Source organism: Ruditapes philippinarum, unplaced genomic scaffold (genome assembly GCF_026571515.1).
Source record: "Ruditapes philippinarum isolate M1 unplaced genomic scaffold, ASM2657151v2 ctg3134_1_1_1_1, whole genome shotgun sequence".
In the NCBI taxonomy this organism is placed as follows: domain Eukaryota; kingdom Metazoa; phylum Mollusca; class Bivalvia; order Venerida; family Veneridae; genus Ruditapes; species Ruditapes philippinarum.
Window position 1 is genome coordinate 23923 of NW_026859358.1, and position 23080 is coordinate 47002.

The 23080-nt window shown below is 32.5% G+C and overlaps 2 protein-coding genes and 1 long non-coding RNA gene across 3 annotated transcripts; 1 reads left to right on the top strand and 2 right to left on the bottom strand.

The window, feature by feature from the left end:
• Nucleotides 1-1451: 1451 nt before the first annotated feature.
• LOC132756233 (uncharacterized) lies at nt 1452-2279 on the bottom strand. Its single transcript, XM_060747249.1, has one exon. The coding sequence runs from the start codon at nt 2277-2279 to the stop codon at nt 1452-1454; it is 828 nt and encodes a 275-aa protein (XP_060603232.1).
• Nucleotides 2280-4000: 1721 nt separating this feature from the next.
• On the top strand, nt 4001-6793 carry LOC132756231 (uncharacterized). Its single transcript, XR_009629305.1, has 3 exons — nt 4001-4386; nt 5431-5549; nt 6527-6793. It is a non-coding gene; the product is annotated as an uncharacterized LOC132756231 (long non-coding RNA).
• Nucleotides 6794-17862: 11069 nt separating this feature from the next.
• On the bottom strand, nt 17863-22712 carry LOC132756234 (uncharacterized). The gene is made up of 2 exons (XM_060747250.1): nt 22165-22712; nt 17863-18067 (listed from the first exon to the last, which is right to left on the bottom strand). Exons 1-2 carry the CDS (start codon nt 22710-22712, stop codon nt 17863-17865), a joined length of 753 nt encoding a protein of 250 aa, XP_060603233.1.
• Between the last annotated feature and the right edge of the window lie 368 nt (nt 22713-23080).

Genomic DNA, 23080 nt, shown 5'->3' on the forward strand with positions numbered 1-23080 from the left:
TCAGGTTATTGACCAATGAGTATCTTTTAAGAAACTATAAAAGGACAACAAATATAAAAAGCTTTTGAGAGATAAAAAAAACCTTTTCTGGGCTATAATGGCCTTTATTACTATAAATATACATGTCGCTTTATTTATATATTTGGTGATACAATTTGTTTAAAATTTAACAGTAAGTCTTCGAACACTTATTGTCTTATGTTATCATAATTTTAGCATTCTACAAGGAAATATATTGTTTTCTTTTTCTATTTCTTCCTGATCAAGCAATCAACATATTCTCTGATTATAAATGTCATGTTTGAACTCTTCGCGGTAAAAAAAAAAAGACACCATTATTCCCTGTGACTAAACGGAGCTAGTACTTTTTCATTTGCAAGTGTAAGGTCATTTGGTGTTGCTTTTCCGTCTGTAAATTAAGTACTTAGACCGCGTATTATCACAATGTTTGATTTCGTTAGACAAATTATTATAACGTAAATAAATGTATAATCTAGCAGTGACGCATATTTATTCATCGTCTGAATCTACTCGTCAACCACCCATGTTATACGTGTTTTTCCAAGCTAATCCGTAGGTAAAATCCCAAAATATTCTTAATTCCGGAGTAATTCTATTGACGCAACGATCACAAAACATTGTAATCCTTAAAAAACTTCTTGCTGTAGTTTGAATACTGTCTAATGTTTTAACGTTCTTTGTAGAAAACCTTTTAAAAGGATATTCTAAATCAATACCGATCGCATGGGCGTTGTCAATTATTCAAACTAAAGTCATAGAATGCAACTTTTCGTGAGTGATACCATCTATTTATCGGCGTCGTCGGGGTCATTGATTCAATTATCTTTTGTTTTGAGGATTAAATAATGCTGATGCCAGTGATATGTACATGCGTGTGTTGGCATTCTAACACGCTTCACACTTGGCCCCTAAAAATGTGTGCTAATCACTTATGAATATAATGTTAAAGCTGCATGTCTCAAGATGAGTCAAAATATTTCAGGAGATTCAATATTGAGAAAAAAACACTAAACTTTTAAGCACGGTAAAAACATTCACAATATCCGCTTTATATTTTACATGTTATTTGCTGTTTAACGCTGGTCCTGCAGTATTTGATCACAAAATTTCTAGTGCGTTACTAACGCAGTAAGGGCTGTTTTTGCATATGTTGACCAATTCTTGGTAATTTTCGTGGATTGTAAGTGGCGACTGCAATATGAAATTACTTTATTTATTCACCTTATATTATTTTTCTTTCAGATACATTTCCAAATTTTTTATGAAAATTAGCATGAATCAGGACGCGTGTTGCTTTAATGCTAAAGGGACAGCTTGGTTTCTGTTGCAAATTTAAACGTTGGATCACTTATAATATTCATTGTTGACTCCTCTCCGTTTGACATTATCAGAAATATCTGTCTTTCACTTAATTTACACAAGTTCGCCTTTTAGTTAGAAAACCAAAGTTTAAAATTTTCAAACCGCTGTAACTTCTTCTCATGTCCCTTTATGTAATTATTATGAACAATTATCACATTTTTACGTTTGGCGTCGCTAAACTGGTCGAAATACAGATTTCCTGAAGGAAACAAGCTCCTATCCAGTGGCTTTAAGTGAATTGTCGAGTTTCTGTAAACTTTGTTAAAGGCGGTCTGGTCAATATCTAAGCGTTCCTTCAAGGAGGCTTCCCACAGTCGCATAAGTTTTATGGACTCATTATTGCTTTTAATAGCCATAAGCCCGGTGCATAAATTTCTAGGACTATCAAGCTGCATCCACATATCATATTGTCCTTGAAAATATGGAACTGGGTCATGTAACCAAACAGAATCTGTGTCTGCATAAAGAATATTTGTTCCTCTCTCTAAATATTTCAAAATATACGTCGGTCTCCCTGATGCAAGTTCGTTAAATCCTTTAGATCCGTATACAACAGCCGATCTATGTGAAGTCCTCAAACTCCTAACAAGAGTGAACAATGAATTTCCATTCAGTTGTCGAAGTTTTAAAAACACTACATCGTCCTCGGCAATTACTATCAATGGGTACTTTGTTTGAAGTTTTTGATAGAAATGAATCCAGTTCTGAAAAAAGTCAAAATATGCATCATTCACTGTCATAAGAATTGTCCAGTTTTTGTTCCTAAAATTATCTCTCTCCTTTGTTTCATAGATTTCTTTCTGACATGAATTTGACGATTTTTGTTTCAAGAAGGTGTATAAAACAAATAAAAACAAAATCACAACCAATCCAATCAAACATCTTTTAAATTCCATGTCTTTCATTAATTGTTCTCTTAAACAGAGATGTATTTATCAACCAACTTGTATTTTACAAGCCTACATGCAGCGGGTATCTGTTACACTAAAATGCAGGAAGATTATGTAACAAAACACGTTACAGTTGTAAGGTACTATTATATAAAACATTCAAAATATGCTCAAGCGTCAAAATAACCATCTTTATTATGTAAGGTGATATGTGTTAACTTAGTTGAAACTTGATCTATGAATTAACTCTACTACATATTTGAGTTGCATCATAGTTTGGGATCTTTAAGTTGAAAATGTGTCATAGTTTAAGGACCTTTAAGTTGAAAATAGAGTTAAATCGTATACATATACATGCATAGTCTGTTAATTGGGGTGAGGGCATTAGTTTCCCGCACTCCAGAGCATACTCATTTTTGCCGGGGTTTACTTATTGTGACGGCAGAGAAAGGGAAAGCGATAGAAATATTATATTCAGATGCTCTTTCATTAGTAAATTTTTTCTTGGGTTTCATATTGTGATACTACAGAATGTGTTTATATGTTTGACTATGATACAGAAGTGAAAGAACATCAAAACACTCGGCAATCTGATTAATACTCGGGGGCTGCAACCCCTTGTACAAATCTGATAGCACCGTGCTTCGACGCTCTTTCTAATACATATCAAATTCATCAGCTGATTGAAGTAATATAATATGGACTAAAATATAATTTAAGTACGAGAACATTGACTATAATATAATTTAAGTACGAGAGTATTGACTAAAATATAATTTAAGTACGAGAGTATTGACTAAAATATAATTAAAGTACGAGAACATTGACTATAATATAATTTAAGTACGAGAATATTGACTATAATATAATTTAAGTACGAGAACATTGACTATAATGTAATTGAAGTACGAGAATATTGACTATAATATAATTGAAGTACAAGAATATTGACTATAATATAATTGAAGTACGAGAATATTGACTATAATATAATTGGAGTACAAAAATATTGACTTTTATTATATGAACTAAATATAGCTGCAATCCCATTGGTCCAAACAGAAGTCAGTAGTACTTTTTATAGAATCATATTCACTGGGTGTAGTATCATATTCACCAGCTGAATTGGATTTTCCCAGTAAAAGAGTTTGAGAGTCATAATCAATGACAATATATTGTAGACTGTTAATTATGCTGGCTTATTAGAAACAACTTATACGTTTTGTTCTTTATGGCATGTTTCTTGATTAAAACATAATTACTTAACTATTATTTATAGTTAAAAATACACTGCAACGATAAGTATAAACTTGAATTACTTTTGTATGCACAGCGTTCGCCTAGCTTTTGCACGCCTGATACGTGCGTCTTTTTTTTTCGCGCTTCAACGAAACAGATATAAGTTGTAAATGTAAAAGGTTAACTCATTTTGATTTAATTTAATTCTTATATCCTCTTATCATAATATAAAACAATTACTGACTATAGTCTGTCCCATTAAAAATGGAAATTAACTTTTGCCTGGTATGAATCAGGTCTCAACCCGGTACGGAATTAGACCCAGCCCATTTTAGTCTAGAAAGTAGTTCTTTTAAATTTTGAAATGGCCTATTTCAAGTAATCTTAATTGATACTGGTTATATTTTAAGTATATCTTTAGTAATTGTGTACATAAAATTTCATTTCTGAGTACTTTAAAGGTTGTTTTTGATGTATATTTGCAGGATTTCATTTCTGGGCGGAAGGTTTCAGGAGGCACTATGCACAAGAATACACACCAGTTACTATTTGGAATATTCTATAGTGATTACAGAAATTAAAAGCTGCAGAAAAACTCCAAGGGCTAATGTATTATTTTTTTGTGCTAAATTTACTTGGACTGCATTGGTGTTTAAAGAAATGGTCATGAAGTTTCGGTACCGGATTTGCTTTGTACAGAATTTAGCCTTAAATGTGATGGATTTACTATAGGATATATGGGTCGAAAATTCAGTGGGCCGTCTCCTAAATTTAAGAAATGAAAAAATGGGAACTGGTTGATGGATATGGATGAAACTTTGCATCAGTGTTGTGTTTATGAATAGAAGTCAGGAAAATAAAGGATAACTGACAGGTTTGAAAATTTTAAATTTTATTTGAAATTTTAATTTTTGACATTTTAAATTGGGTCATATGTTGTTATTGTTATCTCCCCTTCAAATGTAGATGTCTGCTACTGTGTCAGTAAGCAGGGAGAAGGGTACAGAGCTTTTGCATGAAAGATTAACCACATTTTATTGAATTAAAACTGTAAAAATGAATTTAAAATTAAAAAATGAAATTTAAATTTTTTAAAAAGCAGTTTATAAATTGATAAATTTTATTTTTGCACCCTGTGTTTAGCAATATACAATAAATCTAGCTTATTTTTATAAGATTCATATAGAAAATGATAATATTTAGAGAAATGCATCTTAAATTATGCATGAACTATGCATTGCAAGGAATTGGGGAGTGTGTGGTTTCAGATTGGTTACATTGGTAAAAAAGTGATTGGCAAGCTCATTCCAGAGATCTTAGGGGCCCAAGAAGCACCGGCCATGGGATTCGAACAAGCACCATAGTAGCCTTTTGCTCATATGGACCACACATTATATGTTTTGATGTTTCAGCAAAGGATTGATGCTGTAGTAATCAGTATGTAAATATTCACTATTGTCTTGTATTTCAATGAAGCAGAACTGACAATTGAACAGGACAAATGTGATTTATATTTTGGAAATATAGGCATTTTCAGTGTACATGTAGTGAAACTTGGTGTTTTGCTGTGTTGCAGAATGTATTTGCTATTAATATATACACATTTTCTAGTCATTAAACAGTGTACTTTATGGATAATTGGCTCATTTAGAATAACACAGTTGATATGATTGTTGTTGTTGTTGTAGCTGCTACAGCAGTTAAATTAAGTTAGGTTTACAATGTCTAAACTGCTATTTTCATGCAGGCATGCATTTTTCAGCACACAATATTTATATATGCTCTCCAGTGTGAATTAGCAAATCTAGCCATTGATTAATTAAGACATTATTTTCTTTCTTTTTCAGATATCAGAATTACAGCATAAATGCCTCTTATAATTTTCTTAGGCATGTACTAGTGTTGCATATTTTTTCAGACTGTGCAGTTACCAAAGCCTGGGTTTGAGTACAAGACCTTACCTTATCCTGGTAAAGATCTATGGAAGCACTCCTTCAGCTCAGTTTGGCAGCAGCTTTGTCAGGACACATTGAGAAGGTAATAACTTATGTCTAGTTTGAAATTTCAGCTATTGACGGTAGCGACTCCCAATGCTCGGGCAATATTTGGTAGTTGTTTTGATGTATATCAGGAGAAAATTTCTCTAATTCTGACTATATTAAGACTTCTCAATGATTTAAAGTGGGAGACGGTATGTGTCATCTTTTTTTAAGCCTTATTTGTGTGAGAGTTGGCTAATCTTGCTTTGTCAGAAGACATAGCCCATGGTGATATGGTAACCTCTTTGCTAACCTTAAGATTACCTCTTTATTGATATCTTAAGCAAACAATGTAGGGTGTGTATGTTGGTTCTTTACTTTATTTACCATGGTATATAGGTAAAAATCATAATCAGTAAGTTTTATTACAATATTGAAGGAAAAAGTTATGAAAAAAGCACATTTAATTGTGATTACTTGTATTTTAACCCAAAATTTCATGCTCTCATTTAAAGAAATGGAGTTTCTATTACAATTTTTAAGCAATAAGGTCTTATTCTTTCATAAAAATAACTGTATGACATTAGCCGGTAACATTTAACTTTATTCGAAGAAAATCCATTGACAGAATCAAAAGATATGACAGAATTTGTAATATAAATTTTTGCGTAAAATTCTATTGGCCGAGCCTGACTTTTCGCATGAAGGTTCATATTTAAGAAATTGTACTGCATTAATGTAATTTGTTAGAGACATGTCAAACCTATATGATTGTACTTGTATAACACTAAATTACTAGGAAATGAGTATAAAGTTTGGCTTAACTTAAATTTTGGATTCATTTAGGTCTCAACCCGGTACGGAATTAGACCCAGCCCATTGTAGTCTAGAAAGTAGTTCTTTTAAATTTTGAAATGGCCTATTTCAAGTCATCTTAATTGATACTGGTTATATTTTAAGTATATCTTTATTAATTGTGTACATAAAGTTTCATTTCTGAGCACTTTAAAGGTTGTTTTTGATGTATTTTTGCAGGATTTCATTTCTGGGTGGAAGGTTTCAGGAGGCACTATGCACAAGAATACACACCAGTTACTATTTGGAATATTCTATAGTGATTACAGAAATTAAAAGCTGCAGAAAAACTCCAAGGGCTAATGTATTATTTTTTTGTGCTAAATTTACTTGGATCGCATTGGTGTTTAAAGAAATGGTCCTGAAGTTTCGGTACCGGATTTGCTTTGTCCAGAATTTAGCCTTAAATGTGATGGATTTACTATAGGATATATGGGTCGAAAATTCAGTGGGCCGTCTCCATCAACAAAACGAGGTAGAATAAAAATTAAACAATCTTTGTAAACTAAAAAAAAAAGTCACACTCGAAATTTTTCAGGATTTTCTCTTAAAACATTTTCTTGTAAAAGCAAAGTTTGATTTCTCTAATTTTCCGTAGCCATTGCCGAAGTACTCTTCATGAGAAAGCACATGTTATATTTCTAAAATATACATAAATTTCTCGGGGTCGTTACAAAGCTTGATCTACAAGATGTAACAGATTAGTCGCTATGCGCGATGTAAAACTTACAAAAGACAACATGAATAATAAACAATAAAAACATCGAGTCACAGGGAATAGACTTACTTTTAAGTGGAAAAGAATTCCTATGAATTTTTTATAAACGTCACGACACATTCGCATTAGGAAGATTCCTTCATTGCCAGTTTCTATCCAGTTCCGTAGATCCCATACTCCTGAAAGACATGATGACTCATATTCCTTAACTTATATCCACATTTTTTATTCAATTAATCTGTCTCATTATTAAAACAGTGTTCCATATGTGGATTTATCTGGGTTAGCAAATTAAATATGTAGAAATTAAACACATCATAATTCAGTATGTTTCAAGAAAATAAATCCGAACACCAATACCTTTCATTCAGTTATTAACGCTGTACAGACGTTTAAAGAGTTGTTTACGTGACATCAGTAGACAGTAGAAACATGATAAAATTCGCCTTCCCGGCTCGTGAAAATATGTGGCATTTTATCATGTTTCGTGAAAATGTATTCCATATTTCACTCAAACGAAAAAATATCCTTTTAATATTTCTCAAAAATGATTTCCCTACATATTAAACGGTTACTCATGACTTCAAATTATGTAAAACTAGGCCTTCTATTTAAGCTTCAAAATATACAATTTGCATTTGTTTTTCTCCCGCGAAAAAAAAAGTGTTTTTTTTCCCACGGAATATTTTCAAATTTAAGGAAGGCTAAAATTATTGAGGACTGCACTTGGTGTTTCTCTTTGGCCCGATCTCCCCTTCATAATAATATAATATGTAACCTCGAAGTTGGAGTCCACATAAAATAAACTTATAAATGGTCCTTTATTGAACGCTTAAATAATTCAAACCTATTCTTAATAATATCAAATCACTGCCGGTATTTCTGGACATTTTGTAAAATTGTGAGACAGAAATTTAAATGTGTATTAACGAGCTTAAAATGTATAGGCTTACGTTTGGTTGCTTAAACTACAAAACATGATAATATTCTAATAATTCACATTATCCGCGCACGAGTCTATATGTTCTATCATTAGCGATGAGCGAGTTAAAGTAGACACTGTGGTTACAAGCAAACCAATGCTGAACATATAGAGAATCAGTTCCCTTTTCTATATATTTCTTGTGAGATTTACATGATATTGTTGTATTTGTGTTCAATTTCTTACGATAGGTTTCTGTCGTAAAAGTTGAAACTTGAAACTTACGAAAAGTTTTAGAGCACGAACATCGCGCCCGAAATAATAAAGTAGGGTAACTTATTTTTGTATCACATTGGACTTGGTCAGTTTAATCATTTTCAAACAGACTTGATATAATTTAATCTAATGGACACAATTCAGCCAACTACAGAATTATGTAAATTAAACATAAGCGAAGAACCCTTTTCTTCTAGCTAGTGTTACCGTTCCCCTACGACACGTTGCGGTATTCAAGATAAGCGCGATTCATTGATCTAAACAAATCACTTCATCGCTCTCCTTCTCTTAAAATGAATGTAAAACACGACGTTTATCATGATAATTATATAAATCTTTTGTATGCTAGAATTTATAAAGCGGTTAATGGTATTTCACTTCAAATGTTTTTAATTGGCGATGATTTTAAACAATTATGGGTTACTAGTAAAATTGCCTTTTTGACACCAACTTTGTTCTCACATTTTATTTTAACATTTAGCTAATGATCAGTAAGTAAATTAGAATAATCTGAGTACATTTCACGCTATTAATTGTGAGACGAACCCTGAATGACGTCAGTATGGGCGCCACCATTTTGAAATGGATGTCACGTCAGGTTACAACGTAAGTCAATATAATTTTAACATTTTGACCATATTACTGACTTTTTGGGGGAAAAAAGAAAAACATATCTAGAGATTTTGGCGTCATTTTATCATGACATTAACTTAAAAAAATTACTATTATATTATATAAAAAATATATAATAAAAAAAAATATTCAAACTTGGTGGGCCAGACTATAGTTAATTCATACGATGTGTTATTCACCGGCTATCGCCCCGGTCAATATGTCATCTACGTGTGATATCACATCTTTTTATATATGAACTAAATACAGCTGCAATCACATTGGTCCAAACAGCAGTCAACAGAACTTTTTCTAAAAGTATGTTAACTGGGAGAAGGCTGAATTGGATTTTCCCAGTCTAAAAATAGATTGAGACACATATTCAATGACAATACATCGTAGACTGTTAATTACGTTTCGTTTTGGCTTTTATAGCATATTTCTCGATTAATCTATAATTAATTAACTATTTTACTTAAAGGCTACACTGCATTGATGAGTATAAACTTAGCGTAGTCGTTGCACGCCTGACACGTGCGTCTTGTTTCCACGCTTCAACGAGCAGGCAAAAATGTCCATGTATAAGGTTGTACTTTTTTTTAATGTTTAGCCTATTTATATAATAAAACAATTATTGACTAGTGAACCATTGAATATGATGTGATTTTCACCGGCAGAAAATCATATTGACCGAGGCGATAGGTCATAGATCTGTCGGTGAATATCACAATAATGGCACACTAGTCAATAATTGTTTATAATGTAATTGCAATAAAGATATTGACTTTAATATAAGTGCAGTCCAGAATATTAACTTATTAATTTCTTACTTTACTTTTGATTATTCAAATATCAAATATCAAATATATCAAATATATTTCTTTCTATCATGAGTATGCAAGTTTAAAATTCTTGTCTAACAATTTCTATCTCAAATTACTATTTCAATTCCTTATTCAAAATAAATATATTTATAAACTGCAAACTTCAAGATTATGTTACATATATTACTTATATATGTTACATTTATGTTACTTATGATGATATCAAAAGTCTAAGATGTACAGTGCCGCTATGATAATGTGAGAGTGACGTTGCACTTTTGTGTACACAAAAGTTTTCAATCTTTGTCTAAATAGGTAAAACAGCTTTTTAAGAAGTGAACATAATACAAGACAAGTACAAATATTGCTGCAATGCATCAATTGAGAAGTTCCGCGCAAAAATGCATTACAGATACCTTACCTAATCATTCCTGCGCAATTTAGATTGAGTACAAATCTACATTATTCCGGATGTTTTATAAATCGTTTAAATTTGCATAATAAAACCTATCGTATGCATTGTCCATTAAAGAGGAGCTACGTATTAAATTTTTTAAAAATGCTTTACTGATGCCTACCTGGCAGGAAATTAATTCCAATACAAACTAGACTTACAAGACTTGTAAATGTAATGTGACATTACAGTAGTGCAACATCGTTATGTTTGTGTCACTACTGTAGTCAGTAATATAAGATGATAACAATTTATCAAAGCATGTACATTAGTTTTTCACCTAAACGCTACTCATTTTCTACAAATATCAACAACTAATCATGGTAAGAAATATAAAAATCGATATGTAAATGAGCCAAAATAAAAACTTTCATGGACTCTACTTTTCAAAATATCTTTTGCATGTTTCGCGGCAATGTTATATCATGATATTACAAGAAAAGAAAATGATGCAAAGCATCAAAGGGCGTCCAGCAAATGACGATAAACTATAGTAGACATGTGATGAACAGATGTACTTATAAAGTCTTCAATGGCCAATTGGATTAAATTACCAGAATTGTATATCATAGATAAATGGCTGAATGGGAGAACAAAAGACATCGTTCATCATGAACTTTGGAAGGCTTGCTAGAGATAAGAATATTAAATGTATTTTCTTTGGAACATACAAAACAGTAGTCAAAATGAACAAAGTCTGTTTTTTATTATTATAATTGTAACAAATATACAAAAGGGACTTATATAGTAATATTACATGCATTTTTTATATCAAATTAAAAACATTGTTTCTATTATTGCCTGGCATTTAAGATACAGTAGATAAATTTCAAGTCCCAGATAAATACTGAAAGTATAACTCACACTGGAATGAAAAACTGAGTCAAAGATATAAAAGCTACTTGACATTGGTGATAGATAAAGAGCTATTGTTAATTGATTTATTGGGAGATCAATATACTGTTTTGTTGAATTGCTTCAAAACCTTCTGTGTTTACATTCCTATACACACATAACACCCCATGTTCAAACTGCAGACGAAAGTTTCTGTTGTTAAAATGTCATAGTATTCGTAAAATCAACATTCCACTCAAACCACCATAAAACCGATTGCCTAAAAAATGAATAAAAAATTTCGAGAAATCAGGGTCAATTTAAGTATTTATTTTCTGCAAAATTCTCCAGTTTCTTATTTATTATCATAGCGCGACACGATTGACCGTTTCATTTAGACTAAAACTACTTCTATAAACAGATTTTCGGATCTAGCTATTTATAGCTTTCGAAATCATGTACAGCACTAAAATGCATACATAACTCACTGTGTACTACAAAATAATAAGCAATTTCCTGTAGTAGATACACATGTAAGAAATAAAACACCGAATTTAAGTTTATTTTTTGTCTGCGGTTGACGCTTAAAATTTGTTCCCGTTCTCATTCATTAATATGACATGCTGCGAATCACCGAAGTGGGAACCAATATATGACTTTAACAATAGAAATTGGAAGGAGTTCTTGATTCCGAATTTATTTTTTGCTGTGAATCGAAGGGATTAATTGATAAAAATCGGATCCATGGACAAAATAATAGTCAACACAAATAGCTATAAGCACGTGATTAATGAAACAATTCCTATGTCCCTTTATGCAATCGTAAATTTCAAATACGTACAAGTTATAAATTATTTGATGCTATAAGCTTTTATATAGGAAGACTGTTTTTCCCTATTTTGATGCTACAGACTACGGAGGTGTTTTGATTTACAATACATTTTCAGAGACTTATCACTATATCATTAGTAATAGTGCACTGTTTGAGACATTCTAATATCAACTTACTCATTTAAACAGTCCGTATTGATAAAACAATACTACCGGTATTCTAATACCGTATACTATTGTATATTTCTTTATTATATTAAAGTTATTCATTCGTTGCTGTCAAGTTGTTACAAGTAAAATGGTTTCCTGCGGGGAACATTTTTAATGATATAAAGATATTTCATTTAACTATTTTCAACATTGTTTGGGGGGGGGGGGGGGTAAATAAACGTTTGTATCAGGAATATAGTTGACAATGATCGATCAATATAGAAGAAGGTCTTTGGAAATTGATGACCGGAGAAGGTCGAACATAAAACAATTATTTCTTTTTAAGAAAATGATTAAATATGCCTACCATTTTATGAATAATTCCGAGCAAAAAAAATAAATAAAGTAAACACAAGTTTTCGCAGAAAATATCTTTATTTATTATGGCAGATGCCACTACGAATATTTTAATTTTGTAGATTTTCAGTATAAACAATTTATTGTTTGTAACATTTTGAGATACATATTAAAGAAACATTGATAATTTTCAAACACATCATTCAAGTTTTTCCACCTTAAACGGTAACATAATTATAGAAAATTAAAAATATCACGTAATAGTTTTTTGTTCTTACGTAGGTGTAATTCTGACTTATTCCCTAGAGGATTATCCGTAACGTACCGGCAAACGGTATTTAGCCAGGTTTTCGAAAAGGTCAATTAACCAATCATGTACGGTTTACAAATCACATGCACCTCCATGTACCGAAGACAGGTCACGTGCTCCTCCATGCCTCAAAAGTTAAACGCGTACCAATACCCTGCGGTCTCCAGACCGCAGGGAATAAGATTGTATTTTTTTTAATAATAGAAACATAGATAATAAACCAAATTTGTTAATTTTTCAGCTAAATATAATTGATTAAAATAATAATATTTGGGTATTCAACCTCATTACTTAACATCAAATCATAAACGATTGATAGTTCATCTTTTTGCCTCGGAACTGAATGAAGTGGTATGGATACAGAACAGAAACCACAGATTACTTAGTGCTAATTTATAAACAAGATTATAAGCAAACAAAGTAATTATTCAAAAAATATTGCTTATGGGTATTGTTATGACTATTTCTAATAAAGATGATATACCATGAGAAAAGAGATAAGTCTGTAAGTTATATTGGAAATTCTTGCAGAGTTGCCTCCCTTCCATTAGATTATTTTTATAGTCTCTTGTAATTCTGATTAGAATGGCTGAACATAAATAACTTTTATTTTGTAAAATTATGTAATTGAATTGTTTTATATCGTCATGCATGGATAAGACTCAAATAAAGAATATATACTATAGGTGATTTTCCTTTTAAAAAAAATAGTGTTTCATTTTTTTTCAATTCTTTGTTTTAGTGGTGTTTTTTAATCAATATGATTCGATTGAAATTTAAGTTGTCACTGGATGGACATACTTGTAGATAATTTAAAGTGAAAATGTAAATAAAATTGGTAGGTTTGTAAAATGTGAAAGCAAGACGCTAGGATATAAATACGAAACTTTTTTGTTCAGTTCTACGCATATACATCAACAGGTTTTCATATAAATTACGATTGTTGTGCGCAGGGGCGAAACCAGGCTTTTGTTATATTTTTTTTTTGTAAAGTAATTTCGATATATATCAGATAAGGGAGTCTTTATTACTATTATTTATTTTCCATACCGTGCTGAACTTATAAAATATGTCATGCTACTGCATCGCAAAGTGGAGTTTATTGCTGCAGCTCTATTGACAAAGGATTTAAAAAATACAAGGACCTTCGTTTTATTAACATTCACTTTTAATTGCCATTTATTACAATAGTCTTTTAAATTATGTAATGAAGTTTGAAGCCCATGAGCCGTCTCTGAGAAAATGACTGCATCGTCGGCAAAAAGTAGTAGGTATATATAAAGTTGATCTAATGTCAAACAAGAACTATGATCTTTTTGTGAAAACAAATCAATATCATTTACGAATAATGAGAAAAGTATCGGAGAAATTATCTCCCCTTGCAATAATCCAACATCACATTTGAAAAAATCAGACAATGAATCCATAATTTAACATCTTCATACAGAGACCTTATTACACAAAAAAAGCGTCCATTTACACCATTTTTTATCAATTTTACCCATAATTAAGGCATTCCTGTAAATTGAATCAAAGCATTGCATAAGATCAACAAAACAGCAATATAATTTCTTTTTTTTTAATTGTCGTTCTATAAAAGCATGAAGGGGAAATATAGCGTCTACTGTGCTATAGTTACATTTAAAACCAAATTGTGCATTAGTGAGTATATTATTAGTATAAGCCCACTTTTTTAAACGCTCATTAATAACAACAGTAAATAATTTTGCAAAACAGCTGATTAGTGTTATACCTCTATAATTAGTAGGTTCTCTAGAATCGCCTTTTTTAAAAACAGGTATAACAACTCCCTGTGACCATGATTTGGGAAAACAACCCGTATCTAAAATATGATTGAACAATATTTCTAAAGGTTTGTCTAAAATATCTATACCTTCTTTAAAATACTCGTACATAATGTGGTCAAAAGAGCTAGCTTTATTTGTTCCTAGTTTTTTGATAGCTTTTCTTATTTCATCAGTCGTAAAAGGTACATCAAGCTCCTCAAAAGTAGAGTTAAAATTTGCATTTTCATCAGAAGATGTAAAAAATCTTCAATTTCGTCATCTTCCGCAACAGAAAATTTAGATGCTAAATTCATAAAATGATTATAAAAATCATCCAAATCTATGTTTTCATCAGACACGGTTGATTTACTTTGACGAAACATCCTCCAAAATTCTTTTGGCTTTTTTGTTTCTCAATTCATTCATTTTTGCAGCTTGTTTTCTGTCAAAGTTCCGTTTTACTTTTCTACAATGATATTTATAATACTTCTTTTTTAGATATAAACATTCTCTATTTTCTACAGATTTGTTAGCATTAAATTCTAATACAGCATTTTTAGCTGACTCAGGGTGAGCTTTTAGGATCGTTGAATGTCCGTCGTCCGTCGTACGTCCACAATTGCTTGTGAACACTCTAGCGGTCGCATTTTTGCCTAAATCATCATCAAACTTGGTCAGGATGCTTATCTAGTTGAAAACGCGGATGAGTTCGAACATGGCTCATCTCGAATGAAAAACTAGGTCACAAGAGCTAAAAATAGAAAAACCTTGTGAACACTCTAGAGGTCACATTTTTGACCAAATCATCCTCAAACTTGGTCAGAATGTGTGTGTAGGTGATAGTTCGGATGACTTCGAACATGGGTCATCTCGGATGAAAAAGTAAGTCACAGGAGCTATAAATAGAAAAACCTTGTGAACACTCTAGTGGTCACATTTTTGAACCAATCTTCATCAAACTTGGTCAGATTGCTTGTCTAGTCAATTGCTTGGATGAGTTCGAACATGGGTCATCTATGATGAAAAACTAGGTCACAGGACCTAAAAATAGAAAAACCTTGTGAACACTCTAGTGGTCACATTTTTGACCCAATCATCATCAAACTTTGTCAGGATGCTTGTTTAGATAATAGCTCGGATGAGTTCCAATATGGGTCATCTCGAATGAAAAACTAGGTCACCGGAGCTATAAATATAAAAACCTTGTTAACACTATTGCGGTCACATTTTTGCATCAATCATCATCAAACTTGGTCAGGATGCTTGTCTAGTTCATAGCTTGGATGAATTCGAACATTGGTCATCTCGGATGAAAAAGTAGGTCACCGGAGCTAAAAATAGAAAAACCTTGTTTACACACTAGCGGTCACATTTTTGCATCAATCATCATCAAACTTGGTCAAGATGCTTGTCTAGGTGATAGCTCGGATGAGTTTGAACATGGGTCATCTCGGATGAAAAAGTAGGTCACCGGAGCTATAAATAGGAAAACCTTGTTAACACTCTAGCGGTCACATTTTTGCATCAATCAATATTAAACTTGATCAAGATGCTTGTCTAGGTGATAGCTCGGATGAGTTCGAACATGGGTTATCTCGGATGAAAAAGTAGGTCACCGGAGCTAAAAATAGAAAAACCTTGTTAACACTCTAGTGGTCACAATTTTGACTCAGTTGTCATCAAACTTGGTCAGGAAACTTGTCTAGGTCATTACTGGGAATAAATCGAACATAGGACATCTCGGATGAAAAACTAGGTCACAGGAGCTAAAAATAGAAAAATCTTGTTAATACTCGTGATCCAAATATTCTGTTAATTGGTCTGAAAGTTTGTTTTGATGATGTCTAAGTCAAGATCGAACATGGGTCATCTTGGATGAAAAACTAGGTCACACAGCCCAAATATGGAAAAACCTTGATAACATTCTAGTGGCCACATTTTCGACTCAATTATCATCAAACTTGGTCAGGATGCTTGTCTAGGTAATTGCTTGGATGAGTTCGAAATCGCATGTGAAACTAGGTCACCGGAGCTAAAAATAGAAAAATCTTGTTAACACTCTAGTTGCTACTGTTTTGATCCAAGTATCCTGGAAATTGGTCTGAAAGTTTGTTTTGATGATTTCTAGGTCAAGTTTGAATATGTGTCACCTGGGTAAAAAAATAGGTCGCACTGCTCAAATATTGATAATCCTTGTAAACACTGTAGTGGTCACATTTTTGACTCACCTGTCATGAGACTTGGTCAGAATGCTTGTCTAGGTAATTGTTTGGATGAGTTTGATGAGTCAGGTGAGCGATCTAGGGCCATCATGGCCCTCTTGTTATATACAGTATACTTTTGTTTACAGCTTTCATCGAACCATTTATTCGTTTTATTATCGCTGAAACATGCGTTAACAGTTGCCTTACAACAAGTTTCAAAATACAATTACCTCTTTCAGATAAATATGTTGTAAAAATATGAACCATTTCATCTGGATCCTGGTTATTTTACTTGGATTCATTTAAGTTTTGACAAAACATTTCTATGTCTCGCGAAATATCGTTTACAAATTCCGTCCTATATTCGGGATTCCATTTATAAATCGTGCGTTTACGCGGATTCGTTACGACTGGCACGGTCCTTTATTTCAAGAAGAATGAAATCGGGGCGTGATTTGAGTGGGCGGTCAAATCGTGAACACGAAACTCTGAAATATGTTTAAAATTGCATGCTTTTGTTAACAAGTAATCCACTACACTGTTCCCGTTATACGTATAACAAGTAGGTTTCCCGAGATTCGCGTCGCTATCCAACCGTCCGTTTACAATGCGTATATCGGTAGATTGACAAAGATCAAGTAATTGTTCCCCAAACCGACTTGTACCACGATCAGTCGTCGTCCGCGGAATAATTGAATCCATAGCTAAATAATCATGATCATATAACAATATATCATAATTTATACAGTCAGATTTTGAACCAATTCTCGAGTTTGTATCTCCGCACACATATACCATTCCTTTATTTTCGTTACAATTTATATCATTCTCTAATTTTCTAAATATATCAGTATCATATATATTATGAACAGGTGAACTTTCTTGGGCAATATATATGGAACATAGCAAGATATCTTCTGGTACCTGGAAAGTTATAACCACATAATACAATCAATGTAATTTCTCATTAGTCTAACACCTTTTATGATCGAGCTTTTAACATACGCTAAAATTCCCCCACTGCTCCGTCTGGCCCGTTTATTCTGAAATTTTCTATAAGAGTGAAAAAGTTTATACCCATTTAGTTCTATTTTTGATGTTTTATTAGTCCAGGTTTCACTTAAAAATATGATGTCATAATTACCAATAAAGTTTGTAAAGTCAGTGTTATTTTTCTTTAGTTGAGAAAGTCCTTAATATTCCACGTTACACACCGTATCTCTGCTCTGTGGCAATCCTAGCCGGAACCGGAAGTCGCCCCATCCCTGTACAAATGTTCGTCAATGTACAGCTTGTCTGCTGCGAGATACGCTTCCTTCCCGTCCTTCCGGTCGAGCATGACCGGAACTAGTTTTCGTCGGCGTTCCATGACTTCTACCGGAAATTGCTGACTGATGCCAAAAGGCCTACTTAATTTTCTAGCGTCCAATCGCACCTTTTCTCTGTCAGGGAAATAAGCAAACTTGCTACAATAGGCCTAGTGCCCGTCGGCTTTTACTTTCCTATTCTGTGTGCACGGTGGAGTTTGACGTCTGAAGTTGCGTTTTCATGACCTAACTTTTCCTCGATAACTGTCAAAACCTTCTGCACACAATCAGAGTCCGTCTCACCTTTCTCTTCTTCAATGCCAAAAAAGAGCAAGTTATCGCGCATGCTCCTCCCATTCAGGTCAATAATTTCTGACTTCATATTCTGCTCCCTTTTACACTGTTCATTTTCTAACTTTTTGAATTTTGACATTAAAGAATCGAGCTCTTTTTTTTTTACTTATATCACTAATGCAGCTCGCGTCATGGTTACGGCTTATCTCAATGTCCGACATTTTTGTCTTTACACCGTTAACTGTTTGATCCAGACAGTTTGACGAATATTAATACCGTTAACGGTAGATTGTATAGAGTCTAATTGGGCAAGTTTTCATTCTATACGGTCAAGACGTCGGATAAGCAAAGAAAATTGATCACTGCTCACACTTGTTTCCGAGGCGGTCGGTGTTTGTGGCTGTGGAATGTACTGCGTCAGAGTTTTTGACCCCAAATTAACAGGTGAATACTGAAACATAGGTTGCCCTGTTTGTTGGTTTTGATTAACAATGTTTGGACTTGCCTGTTGTAATCCACTATACCCATTATATCCATTTATATTTGACTGATATTGTCCGTTTTTTTGCAGTATTTGCTGACTTTATGCGATTGGGGGAACATAATGCGCCATAGCTAACCTTTTGTCTGAGGTGAACTTTTACTTTTCTTTCTCTTTCTTCCCATTTAGCTCTAAAAGTCAAACCTCATATCACTCATATACTTTAAGCATATATAAAACCTCTTAATCCGCATATTTTCACACAGTTTATGTTAATTTATCACTTATATAGCCTCAATTTTTCGAATTTTTCTTTGTTACAAAATTTTGAACGTCTATTACTATTGCGTATGCGTACTTTATAAATGGCAATGCAAATTAGGAAATGGATATCAATTTTGTGTGCATTGTTGCAGAATAATGCACCGTCTGAGTTCAAATGTTTTTCAATCAAACGATACTAAATATCTATTGACAAATATATTAAAACTAAAACTCAACACTGGAATATAACATGTTACATATCAGCTTACACATATAAATCTTTTTGTGTGTGTGTTTATTTCAACACTTAAGCATTACAATGACCCATTTCTTTTATATGTTTGCATATTTGATGTGCTCATGTTTTTCTTTTGTAAATTATACAAACTGAGTGTTATTGCAAATGAATTGAAATTGAAAATAGAGTAATGTAGCGTTCGAGTTCAAATGTTTGTTAGGAAAAAAGTGCGAAGCCTGTTAGAATGCCAAATCATGCATGTACCTGACATTTTTAAATTATAAGCATTAATCAATCTTCAACACAAAGGATATTAAAATCAATGATCCCGAAGACCTCAATCAATAGATGGTATCACTCACGGAAAGTTCCATGCTTTAAAAGCTTTGCGATGAATAATAGAAAACGTCTATACTAACGGTATATTGATTTTGAATACTTTTGAAAAAAAGTGTTCTACAGTAAACACGCAATATTAGACAGTATGAAAACTACAGCAGTAAGTTTTTCCCAGGATAACACTGTTTTGTGATCGTTGCGTCAATATACTTACACTAAAATTAAGTATATTCTGGGTTATTTCCCCTACCAAAAAGCTGGGGAAAACAAACATTTGCCGAGGTCCGGATGTCAGAGGTGGTTGCCGACGATGGATAAAATGCTTCACTACTAGATTATATTGACGTTATAATAATGTGTCCACCAAAATCAAACATTATGATACTACTCGGTTTAAGTACTTTTTACAGAAGGGGAAAAGCATCGCAAAATGACTTCAAACTTACAAATGAAAAAGTACTAGCTCCGTTTAGCAAACGGTAATAATGGTGCCGAATTTTACCGTGAAGAGTTCAAACAGGACAATTTATCAGCGAACACTTAAATCAGAGCATATTTTCATTTCCTGACCAGGAAGACACAGAAAAAGGAAACAGTATATTTCCTTGTAGAATGCTAAAATTATGATAACATTAGACAACAAATATTCGGAGACTTATTGTTAAATTTCATACAAATTGTATCACCAAAATGTACATTTAGACAGTATTAAAGACCAATTATGCCCCAGAAAGTTTTTTTTTTTATTTCTCAAAGTCTTTTCGTATTTGTTGTCTTGTTATAGATACTATTGGCCAATTTCCTGAAACATATTTTGCTTATGTTGCTTTTGCAATCTTTAACGTTGTAAAGGTTTAGTTTGTATGGACGTCAAAATACTACTTTGTTTACTTTTTCCTACTTTTGTGACATTCAAAAATTGAACACTGAACGATAATTTCTAAAGGTAACAAACATCTAACATGTTCCCTGATACTGAAAGAGTACATTTTAAATTTTTTGAAACAGTTGTTAGGTGTATGGCAACAAACTGTATATACAACAGTGTATAGAGAATTAGGAGGATTTCCATTATTGTATATAGAAAGATAAGAATATTAAATTTTGGTACAGAATTCTTGAAAATATCGACATACTTATTTATAGAATTTAAAGTATGAAAAATGATAATTATGTTTTTTAAACAAGTGGTCCAGTGATGTACGGGATTTGCTGGATGAGTTAGGTTTCCGTTTTTATGGAATAATCAAAGTGTTACAATTGAACTATTTCTATAGCACGAATAAAAGATCAATACTTACAACAATTGCAAAGTGAAATAAACAATTTACCTAAATTTGAAACTTATTGTATATTTAAAAATGAACATGTTGCGAAAAAATATTTGTTCTGTGTTAGTAATTTAAATTATCGTATTACTTTTTGTCGATTTAGATGTTCTGTTCATAAATTACTGATAGAGGAAGGTAGACACAGGAATATTCCAAGACCTGAAAGAATTTGTTTACGTTTATTTGTTAACAAGAATGTAGTTGATTAAGCCTTCATTGTTCCCAAATGTATTTTATTTTGTTGTTTGTTTGTTTTCTTGTCATAATACATGCACATTATATCATATGTAAAGCAATGAACATATTGCACATGGCTTGAAAATCGGATATATATGATCATCCTTCAAAATGCGAAACATCTAAATCACAAAACGCAAGACCCAAATGACAACAACACAATATACCCTTCAAAATAACCTATAATCAGTACAAAAAAGCATACATGTAATACATTGGTATCACAGTATCAAATAATCAACCGGGAACACGCACATGGAAAGCATTGTCAAAACAATTGTGTGCGCTCTGCGGCGAAACATCATGGTCCACTCTGAACCTCTAAAAAGTACAGCATACAAGACACTTGTTGGACAACGGCCTAGATTGAGTACAGTTCTAGTATATGATTACCATAGCTCTCACTGTACAGACTGAGTCTGTACAATGCCGCGTTTAAGGACTTACTTAATTCTTTATCTAAGTAAGTTGACTGTTAACGACAATTTATAACACAATATGTATATCATTCAAAACATGTAACAATACACAAAACACGCATGAGAAACATGCGAATGCACACAGATGGATGGGGTTCCGCCTTAAAACTAACAACACTACTTGGGATTTTAAACCGGTTTAAGCCGCGCCAAACATCATTCTTAGCCTCAATATGTTCCTATATGTCGGGACAGTGCAAATCTCCGCAAAGTGAAATTCTAACAATTGTCAACGAATAAATAAGTTTACAAATTACTTGTAACATGTCTAATTACGCATTTTAATGTAGACTAGTCCTCAATGACACTTTTAATTAGTGTTTCAAATATTGATAAAAACTGTAGAAATAAATCATTTGGTTACTTTTATTGTAAAACCAATGTTGGTAGAATTCTAAGTTATTTCGGAAATTTATCTTCCATGTAGTCGTGTCCACTATGTCTTTTCATCGGTAAACCAAAGTTTTAATGTTTTGAATCGCATTAATTTTGAGTCATGACCCTTTATGAAATTATTATGAACAATTATCACGTTTTTACGTTTGGTGTCGGTAAACTGATCAAAATACATATTCCCTGATGGAAACAAGTTCCTGTCCAGTGGCTTTAAGTGTATTGTCGAGTTTGTGAAAACTTGATTAAACACGGTCTGGCCAATATCTAAGCGTTTTTTCAAGGCAGCTTCCCATAGCCTCATTAGTTTTATAGACTCATTATTGCTTTTAATAGCAATCAGCCCGGTGCATAAATTTCCAGGACCGTCTACTTGCATCCACATATCAAATGTCCCTTGGAAATATGGAAAAGGATCGTGTAACCAAACGGAATCTGTATCTGCGTAAAGAATATTTGTTCCTGTCTCTAAATACGTTAGAATATACGTTGGTCTCCCCGATGCAAGTTCGTTAAATTCTTTAGATCCGTATACAACAGCCGACCTTAGAGTATTTCTCCAACTCCTGACTAGAGTGAACACCGACTGTGTATTTAATTGGTGCAGCTTCAAAAACACATCATCGTCCTCGGCAATTACTATCAGGGGGAAGTTTAATTGAAGTTTATTGTAGAAATGAATCCAGTTTTGAAAAAAGTCAAAGTACCCATCATTCACAGTCATTAAAATTGTCCAGTTCTTGATACTAAAATTGTTTAACTCTTTTCGATTGTCTATTTCATTTTCACAGAGTAGATGAGTTTTATGTATAAACATTATATAAAAATATACAAAGAATATGAACAACAATCCGAATACCGTTTTCCTTTTAAATTCCATAAGTTTCAGTTACATTCGATATATATGCGAATAAAAGTTTTAATTAATGGCTTACAGCTAAACTCTATACATGAACATGCTTTAAAATTGTTATATATATTTTTTTACATAAATATATTTATATTATACTACTTAACTTTTGATAAGTACCAAGCATTTTAAAAGTCAAATTAAGTGTGAATATTTTCGGCCTCTTACAAATGATTTTTAAG